At 42.2% G+C, this 10,301-nt stretch overlaps 1 protein-coding gene and 1 non-coding gene across 5 annotated transcripts in view; one reads left to right on the forward strand and one right to left on the reverse strand.

Annotated features, from left to right (window-relative positions):
- The window catches only part of LOC124237007 (sister chromatid cohesion protein PDS5 homolog A-like), a 161,946-nt gene extending 159,690 nt beyond the window's left edge, over positions 1-2,256 (forward strand). For all 4 annotated transcript variants that reach the window (XM_046656089.1, XM_046656093.1, XM_046656092.1 and 1 more), the window contains one exon: positions 1,078-2,256. In XM_046656089.1, the coding sequence (XP_046512045.1) occupies positions 1,078-1,113 (36 nt within the window). In that variant the 3' untranslated portion in view covers positions 1,114-2,256. The remainder of the gene's footprint in view (positions 1-1,077) is intronic.
- Positions 2,257-9,955: 7,699 nt separating this feature from the next.
- LOC124237678 (U2 spliceosomal RNA) lies at positions 9,956-10,146 on the reverse strand. Its single transcript, XR_006888067.1, has one exon. It is a non-coding gene; the product is annotated as a U2 spliceosomal RNA (small nuclear RNA).
- Positions 10,147-10,301: the final 155 nt, after the last annotated feature.

A 10,301-nucleotide genomic window follows, 5' to 3' on the forward strand; every position in this document is an offset into this window, starting at 1 on the left:
ATGGAAGTAAACAAGTCCCTTATCTTTCTCTCCCAAGTTTGGAATTGTTGAGAAGGAGACAGTCGTAATACTGATATGGCTGATTAAAAATGTGGAATGAGGAGCCGGCCCGGTGGCGCAGCAGTTAAGTTCCCATGTTCCGCTTCTCGGCGGCCCGGGATTCGCCGGTTCGGATCCCGGGTGCGGACGTGGCACTGCTTGGCAAAAGCCATGCTGTGGTAGGCGTCCCATGTATAAAGTAGAGGAAGATGGGCGTGGATGTTAGCTCAGGGCCAGTCTTCCTCAGCAAAAAGAGGAGGATTGGCAGTAGTTAGCCCAGGGCTAATCTTCCTTAAAAAAAAAAAAGTGGAATGACCTAGGCCCGGTGGCTGCTAATGCTTTGCCCCTAAATCGAACAACTGCAGGCCCACCAGAATGCACCTTTTGGGGGCAAAAGAGAACAAATCTAGAAGAAGCCAAGCACAGCATACTCACCTGACCCCACCCACCTCACCTATTAAAAGGTTCTTCCTCCTCCCAAAGAGGAGTAGGTAAGGGGAGAAGAGAAAGAGACGGACCTATCCCACTCCCTCATGCTTCCAGAGATCAGAGTTTCCCTCCCTACCAGGCAAATGGGGCCAGAGGGGATTCCTCCACTCTGAGCAGGATTAAGCTAAATTTTCCTCCTTGTTTTATAGTATACTAAAATGTATTTGTTTACCCAGTTCAGGAGTCAGAACTTATTTTGCTGCTTATAAACTTATTTTGCCGTAGTGTCCAGTAATTTTTCTTCTATAATATCATTTTAAAAGTAATAAAAATTACAGTTATTTCAAATAAGTAGCTTTTATTGTTGAAAGCAAATCAGGCATTGGGTAGCAGCACTTAATGGTTGAAAACAAAAACATCTTCATTAGTATTTTGTTTTTATCTAGTTTAAGGAAAGATTCCTTAAACCAAGCAAAGTCTCAAGTGAAAAATGAAAAAATGTATTTTCAGATTTTAGATAATAACTAGAGAAATGAAATAATTCTCGTTTGGCTTGTTTTCCTGTTTACATCTTCTCTAACTTTGCTTTCTTCTATTTCTATCCCCAAGGTAAAAAGAAAACTCGTTTGCAAAGGGAGAAAATGAAGGCCAAACAGAAGCAGGCTCCAGCTTCTGTAAAACTTGGATTCAAAATGTCCCTGAAGAGAAATGAAGTTAACTTCAGAACACACACTTTCTGCCTTGAAAACTGAAAGAAACCATTACTTTCTTTTCACATGACCACAAGTCTTTGATGGAAATGTACAGCAGAAACTCTTGAGAGGGGCTAAAAGCAACTCTATTCTACCCTTCCCCCCAGACTTTTCTTATGAAAAGTCAATAATTAAGCAAATTGCTTAACACTTGGTTCCAGTTCCTGCATATCTGGAGTTTAAAGGCATAATACACCATTAATTTCCATGCTGCAGTTTTTATTTTAAAGAAAGTAACAGGATGTCCTTACACTGACACTGAAAATTCATCAATTTTAGAGCCAGGAATTCCCGTTGTTACACAAGAAAAAAATAGAAGTCTACTGAATTAATTTTTTAGAAGAAAAAAGATCAGATTAAATATTTCTTTGTTTTTCCTTTTGGAAACTTTTATGTATAATTCTTTCTGCCTGCCTACTTTTCTGCAAAAATGAGATGTACAGATTTCAGTTCCCTGCTATGAAAAGTGATGTGGTGGCAATTTTATAAATGTTGCTTTCTGATTTTTATCAGAGTGAGAAAATAATTAAAATTATTATTGATTTCATATCACTTCATATTTTGATTTCCCCTCCATTTTAGTTTAATATAATTTGCAATAAATGTACATATTGTTGTTTGTTTCATAAAGCATATCACTTTAAAGTGGTTTTTACTCCTGTGATTATGTTGGGATATTTGGAATTTTAAAGGAGTAAAGACTGTCCAGCATTTGGTTTTATAATGTTTGTCACCAGATTTTTATTATTGATGTAAAAAAACAAAGGCAATTTTTTAAAATAGTTGGACTTTGGCAGCTTTGTAAGGAAAGTTGGAAGTGTTTAGGATTGCTATCAATTTCAGCATTGTGCTATTGGGAAATAAGTGTTTTGCTTTTGTCTGCCGATCTGGGCTCAGTTTTTATGTTTATTTTAGAAGACAACTGTTGCATCAATATATTGCTTCTTGGCATTGTTCAGCATAGGTAATGTGTGCACTTTTGTGTACACATGCTCATATTTAAGTTTTTGCATAAAATAAATGCTTCTAGATGTCATATGGTAGTCTTTTTTAATCTTTTTATCATATGTTGTGAATTTTTTTTATGTGAAAGGGCTAATGTCATTAAACAAAGAACATGATTACAGTCAACTCTCCATTATCTATATAAAATAGTGACTGTGCCTCAGGTTTTGAATTTTGCAGTAATCATAAACTTAAAATAATGAAGGCATACTGCAGGAGCTAATTCAGGAGGAACTTGAAATTTGTCCTTTCTCATGCTCAGAGTTATGGCCTGCCCCCATTCTCCATTGTAGGCTCTTTCCCAAAGCCCTAGCTGGGTGTTCTTACTCCGTTCCCACACGCATGCCTAGCCTGGGTTAGAGGATGGAAACGACGCTTGCATTATAACTTGGTCTTCATAGGCTGTAGTCTACATGGGATGTACAAACAGTGAATGTGAGCTGTGACAAAAAAGGATGGTTATGTTAATGCGAAAATTTGCTGGTAGTAAATGTCACTTATGTTCTCATAGATAATCAAGAGTTGGCTGTATATTGACTGAGTGAAAGATGGGTAGTTCTTTTAAATATGCATATACACACATTTAGGTATCATGATGATTAGGGAACAATGGATACCAGTGACAGAAAACAGTATCTTTTGAAAGGGCAGAAACAGCCCTACTCTTCCTTATTGCCTCTTCCTAACCCTTTAGAAGGAAAGTATAAAAAAAACATTGCCTCCAACATGCTGAAGAAGAATATCTATGCATAAGCATCCGAGAAGTCCCTCAAAAGCAATCAGTGGGCACGTTCTATTTAGAAAGATTTTAAAGTTCCCTTAGCATCAGACAGCTTGGTTCTTAAGGCCACCAATTGGTCACCAAGAACTTCTTTCTCTCTTAACTCCTTTTGATAATTACTCAGCACCACAGCTGAGAGATTACATAGTGTTCAGTCATATTCAACATAATGTAGCAGAACCATTTGCATCAGTTTATGGCTGCTGAGATTATTGCAGGAGAGGAGTTAGCTGAAAGGATCTGGTCCGCATACACATGTAACTGGCCCACTCATGATTTTATAACATGTCTGGCACTAAGGGAAGGGAGAATAGGATGATAGGAAAGATTGAGCTGATGTGGAGGGACTTGTTTAAGGGAAATTTGTCATTTTTCCTTTGAAAAAGGAAAAAGTAAAATCCCTTAGGAATTTGGTATTCGTATCTCAGAGAAATACAACACAAAGTGCAGACTTATATTTGAGAATTAATGTTAACCCTTTGTGTCTAGTTTGAAGCTTCTTGTATTTGTCTAAAACTACAAGCCAGAATTTTGTATCTCCTTTGATAAAAAGTGTGTATAATGTAAAGTAGTTTTGCATATTGTGCTGCACATGGGCTGAATTTTTAAAATTTTTTTAAAGACTTGAAGCAGAACCTTGTAATTTGTGTAAATGACAAGTGTAAAATCCTACCATAAAATGCTAAAAATATGCATTGTTTCAAATAAAACCAAGAAATGCAGCATTACATAGTAGTGTGGAGCCCTGAATATTCATGTACCCCTTGGTATGTCACAAGCTGATAAAATGTCTGCATATTTTCTGTTTAATTTCTGGAGTCTGCATATCCTCATAGAAACCAAATGCCACCTTCAAACTTCCTGGCTACCTACTCTGATCTGGCTTACAGTGAGGGAGAACATAATCGATGATAAATTCTGATGGACATTTGGGAAACTGTAGAAGTTGCTTTTTAACCTAAAAACATAAAGGTGGCCTGTCACTTATACTTTCTGATACATCTGTTTATCGCAAATTTTGGACATGCATATTTAGTTTAAAAACTAATTATTGGAGAGCAAGCAGATTACATAAATGTATCTGGAATAAGAGGTGAACGGAAAGAAGCTGTCGCGCCTGGTTCTGTGTTTCACCCTCACTGGGGTTATCATTCCACATCTTGATACTTGTGTTGTCAAGACTTCTGTCTTCACTGTTCACAGGGATAAACTGTGAGTAGAAAGCACTGGAGACCAGCAAGTCTCCAGCAGTCCGACAACAGGCTTTGCAGCCTGCCTAGATAATAAGGATGGCCTTGCCTACAAGAAGTTAAAAGTTTGCTACAAGCCAGCAACAGTGTAGAACAATGGAAATGAGCACATAATCACACACCTCAGCCTGGAAACCAGAGCTCCAATTTTTCGTTCCTGTAAGAGTAATAACCTTCATTTATTTCATTTTGTGTCTTATTTCAAAGTCCAACAGAAACATACAAGGTCCCATTTCTAAATAACGTTTCTTTATCAACAGTGATTGCCAACTTAAGGCACTTTCCACCCCCTCATTCTCTGGTTACTCCTGTTCTCTAGAAAAGACAATGCATTCTGAGTAAAATCCATTCCTTTTAGGTAACAGTACTGTATCCGTTCTTCCAGAAGAAGCTTTGAAAGCAGTCAGCTGAAGATCGTTACACACCTAAGGAGCACCATAGTGCAAGGTCCAGATCGGTGAAAGCCAACAAGAATTTAAGGGAAGGGGGTAGCAATTTTCATTACACGTATTTACTTAATCTGTAGAAATTAGGCACAAGACCAGGGGCTGGCATTAAAAACACTACAGTGGGTGCCTTAGAGGGACTCACAATATAAAGCAAATAACACAGGCAGATGTGACTGTTCCAGGTGATACATTAAGTCTGGAATGCAGAACCCTGAGAGCTGCTGTAGAAGCAGGAAATCCATACCGTTTCTATAGAGAAGTACAATTCTGAGAGCTGTTAGGAGACGTAGGTCCATAAAGAAGTGATTGGGCTGAACACGCTGCTGTCTCGGGATGAGCTGGCCCTGATGCAGGCTGCAGCTCTCCAGTTGAGGGCCCCTGGGCAGAGGTGACCATAAAGGTGGATAAACTGGCTGGGAAAGGACCAGAGACTGCTGCTTCAGCAGTACAAACATGGCTTGAGCACTCCCCATGTGCAACGCATTGCTGTCTTCACAGACTGGAACACCTGGTCCTAGCCCCAAGCCTTGCTCATCCACCCTCCTGAGTGCACCCCCTTCCTAAGCACAAATTTAGGTGTGTGGATCATTCTTGCAGCTTTGGGCAAACTTTGTGTAACTCTAGGGACTCAGTGGGCTTCTCAAGCAACTTTTGGTAGAGACCCAGGCAGCGTCCCCTCGATGCACCCATTTTGGTTTTGTTCTGAGCCTTTTTGAGAAGAGATCCACCCTGGTGGCCACACACTCATGACCCCAAAAAACACTCCTGAAACCCTTTTTTTTAGGAGGATTTTGGCAGTTTTGCCATGTGCTTTCACCCGGCCTGTGATGGAAAGCATGTACCTTCCTAGAGAAAGTCAGCTGCAGAGACAGAAAAGAAACCTGCCCCTTTGCAGCCCACCTCAGGCTAAGAACTGAAAGGCAGGAGGCTGGTACCCCTAAAACTACCTTCGTTGTGGCCTTTTTACAGATGCCCTTTGAAATGTAGTCTGTAGGACAGGCCCAGGAGGCCAAGGTCTCTGCATTTATTGACCATTTGGCAGCTTGGCCTCCCCGTGGAAGCTTGTAATGATGGGCAGCAAGGCACGGCTCTCTTTAGAAGTCATGGCTCATGGGGATCAAAACTAGACAGATCCCCATTGCTTTCTCCGCACATACACACAGCTAGGATCTTTTATTGATCACAAGGCATCCCCCACACCATGTAGTCAAGCCAGTCCCAGTCTCCAAAGCTGACGCAGAGGAAAGCTTTCACAAAGATTTTGTAAACTCAAATATTACATCACCTCCAGTCTCCCACTAATTCCACCTTTTCATCACAATGGCAACAGAAACGGCAGCAAGGTGTTTGTTGTCCAAAGGTCTGATCTTCCTCAAGGCATGATGTCTACCTTACTGATAATGTTTTGAGGGTCAGAGCTACCCAGATACTACAGTTCCTATGGAATGATGAAGGAATTTACAAATATTCCATAACAATTTAGTGGAAAGAAAAAGAAAGCCGTTGTGCAAACACATGGCCTTCACTGCCATTTGGCTTTAGGGAGAACAGCGTTCTGAAAGTGGGAAGAAGATTAGAAAGACTTCTGCTGAGTTCACTTCCATTCCAGTATCCCTGCTTATGATTAATATTTTTCAACAATAATAGTTGAAGAGAGAGGCCCAGAAGGGGCTGGCATTGCAACTAGATTCTTTGCCCTTAAGGAAGCTGAATCATGAGAGCACAGATTGCTCAGATGCAAGAGAAACATTTGCTCTGTAAATTCAGGCAGGGGCCCTAGAAGGCTTGGGTTGAGTATGTTCACAGCGTCAATCAAGTGGCAGCAACCAGGTGGCGATGGAAATGTGCCTCAAAATAATGCAGCGTCCAGGAGGCCAAACCTGGGTCTGTTGGAGAAAGGAGTTCCTTGGAGGTCTTACCATCCCTCCTGGATACTCAGAAGGGCGAGTGCCCCAAAGGAAGCCCATCAGGGAGCTCTATAGGCTGCGAAGGGAGTCCCACACTAGGAGCAAGCTTCGCACACAGGCCTTCATTTGTGTTGGAACTGGTTGATTGTGTGGAGGAGACCAGAATATTTTCCTATTTAGGAATTCAAGTTAAGAGTTGCTTCCTTGGGGCAGGCCTGGTGGCGCAGCAGTTAAGTGTGCACATTCCACTTCGGCGGCCCAGGGTTTGCCGGTTTGGATCCTGGATGCAGACATAGCACCGCTTGGCAAGCCATGCTGTGGTAGGCGTCCCACATATAAAGTAGAGGAAGATGAGCACGGATGTGAGCTCAGGGCCAGTCTTCCTCAGCAAAAAGAGGAGGATTGGCAGCAGATGCTAGCTCAGGGCTAGTCTTCCTCCAAAAAAAAAAAAAGAGTTGCTTCCTTGGACTTCATAAAGCTCAGCGCCACTGAGATGCTTTTCATTTTCCTCACTCCAGAGCCCTTGTTCCTCTCGTGGGGCAAGTGCAGTCAGGCTCCTTGGAAATGGTCACTCAGCATCTTTCCCATCCTAACCATCATACCAGAGAGTGCTGGTCCTTGATTGCCTAGTCTTTAGGCTCTGCCTTAACTATGAAGAAAGTGAGACACAGAAGAGGCTACTTCTTCTGCATAAAATCTAGTCCCCCACCCCACACCCAAAGCAAGTAAAAATGACTAACTTAACAAAAGCTTAGCACTTTACATGTACCAGCATCTTTCATCGTCACAATAACCCCATAAAGTAGCTCCTATGTTCATCACTATTTTATACACACCATGGAAGCGCAGAGAAGTTAAACAATAAACCTGAGTCTCCTCAGCAAGGATGGGGCCGTTGAGACCTCGGAGTTTAAACCCAGATGGTCTGACTGCACAGCTCAGTGCTTCCTGCTTAAGCTTTTCCACCAGGTTACTGAGAGGCCCAAACTTCTCTGGAACTTGGGGGTGAGTGAAATATGGGAGGAGAAATGAAGAATGAATACAAGACAGTGGGGACAGGTTGGGATGAGACCACCTATTGGATCCTGTGGCCTCAATGTATGCATTCAGCGAACAGTATGCTAAGGAAATCGAGATAAATGCGACTCTGTCAATTGGTGAATGGATAAACAAAATGTGATCTATCCAAATATATCAAACATATAAACAAAATGTGTATATACAATGGAATACTACTGAGCAATTAAAAGGAAGGAAATACTGGTCATGCTATAACATAGATGAGTCTTAGATACGTAACACTAAGTGAAAGAAGCCAGACACAAAGAACTACACATTGTACGTTTCCATTTATGTGAAATATCCAGAGAAGGCAAATCTGTAGAGACGGAAAGTAGGTTAGTGGTTGCCTGGGACCAGGGCTGAGAGCAGGGGTCAACTGTAAATGGGCTCACGGGATCTTATTGGAGTCATGGAAAGGTCCTAAAACTGCATTGTAGCAATGGTTGCACAACTCAGTAAATTCACTGAAAATCATTGAATTATACATTTAAAGGGGGTATATTTTATGGTATGTAAGTTATATCTCAATAAAGTTAAAGATAAATGAGACATCTTCCAAAAACATGTTTAACTATACAAAGCAAAGCAGCGTCTACCTAAATACCAGACTGTCAAATCCACCTGAGAGCAAAAGCATCATTTATGGTAACTGAGTTTACAGACAGAGCACCCTTCCCACTGGTAAGCTCCCCTCCTCACAGACTTACTTGCTGGCTCTCAGTCTGTTCTCAGCTAGGAGGGTATGGAAACAATTTTCTCCACCGTGGTTATGGTCACCATTCTGGTCTTATAACCAAAGACACCGAAGACTGTGTGTAAACCAGAGGCCCACATGTTCACAATGGGGGCTGATCAGTTCCTTCTCTGCTTGGGAAGTCTCTGCGGGAAGCTGAGTTCAAATGAGGTCTAGGAAGTGTAGACTCTGCGGGGAGAGTTGGCTGGGTCATCCTATCACCCTCCATTGGCTACAATGGCCTGCAGAATCCATCTCTATTCTGATAGACCTGGCACGGTGAGATCCTGGAAATCTTACAGGCCTTTCTACAATTCTGTTTTCTCACTTTAAAATAATAACTGCTCTGGAGATAGTTGGGAGGATCAAAGGAGGTAAAATATGGAAAGTACGTCACACAATGCTTGGCCCATAGTATAAGTGCTCCCCTGCTCACAACTGTTCTCGCCGCTCGAGCGGACTGGTAGCCCCAACTACTGCCAGAGTATCCTCGGGCAGCTACTGAAGACAGACGTAGAGACTTTTGCTCTTGCTGGTTGCGTCTGTTTTCCAGGCTCTGGGCCAACCACTCCACTTCTGTTAGTTAGTCTTTCTTGAGCCAGGGTATAAAGTTTCCACTTTCTGACATTCCCATACAGTTCCGCCCCAAAGAGGCCATATCTATGGTAAACTTCATCATTTTTTGGGCAGCAGTATACTGAACACCCTTTTTGTGTTTGGGGGGGTCCCCCTGTCCCACAGCTGCCATCTCATGAGGCAGAGCCCATTTCCCTCTGTAGAAGCAAAAAATGCTATGCATTCACTTTCCCAGGCTCCCTTGCAGCTAGGGCTCAGACATGTGACCTGGGCACTGTCAACCAAACGCCTACACCTACTTCAAGAGGCGGATTGTGACATCACTCCATCCTGGAAGTGGCAGGTGGCAGTGCCAACATCCAGCATTGATAGTATCGGTGCTGCAGCCTGGCTGGGGTGTCCTGGGCATTGGCAGTGGAAGCCGTATCTTCACAGGACCAGTTCTGGGATGTTATTTTTGGCGTTGCTTCTAGCTCTATAAGCTCTGAGCCCTCCCAGAGAGTCTGAGCTACTCCATACCCATTAATAAATTTCTTTTCTTCTTGAATTAGCTAGAGTTGATGTCTGACTAATAACTTGGTACCAGAAGTAGTTTCAGGCAGCAGACGCTCGGGGAAATGGAAGTAATCTGGATTAGCTCCCCGGCCTGGTTAGGACAGAAGGCAATGAAAATCCAGCAGGTGCTAAGGGATGGGACTTTAGCAGACCATGGACACAGTGGTGAAACAGTTCATCAGATTATCGCCTGCTATGGACTGAATTGTGTTTGACTTTGTGGGTTATCTGGCTTTTTTCTTGTTAGGGTAGGAACCACCCTCTTTACAGCTTTCTACATTCCAGGCAGAAGACAGAAGCCCCTAGATTCAAAATAATCAAAGAAATTGGACTTCAGTTACTTCAATTTTGTCATTTTATATGACAACTTGGACCCTTTTTGTTTGAATTTTTTTCTTTTTTTTTTTATTTCCCCCGAGGGGGTGCACCGTTCCTGGAGGTACTGCAACACCAGGTCGATGTGCGCAGTGGACAGAGCAAGCTCCTATTGCATCTCCCTGCTCCAAAAATACATGTAATATATTGTCCTCGGATAGAGGACATATCAGATATTAAACTGATAAGAAGAGATACCACACTGGATCTTAGCCAAAAGGCCAAGAAGCGATGTTTGAAGTTTTTTCAATTGAAGTCGTTTGAATCAATCCTGAAAAGCAAAGACACTGTCAGTATTGCAATTTCTGGAATATATTGTGTTTTGGGACTTCTATGAAATTCTGACACACTTACCCTTATGTTTAAGACTTTTCCTTGGGGCCAGCCC

This window comes from Equus quagga, chromosome 3 (assembly GCF_021613505.1).
Source record: "Equus quagga isolate Etosha38 chromosome 3, UCLA_HA_Equagga_1.0, whole genome shotgun sequence".
Classification (NCBI taxonomy): Eukaryota; Metazoa; Chordata; class Mammalia; order Perissodactyla; family Equidae; genus Equus; species Equus quagga.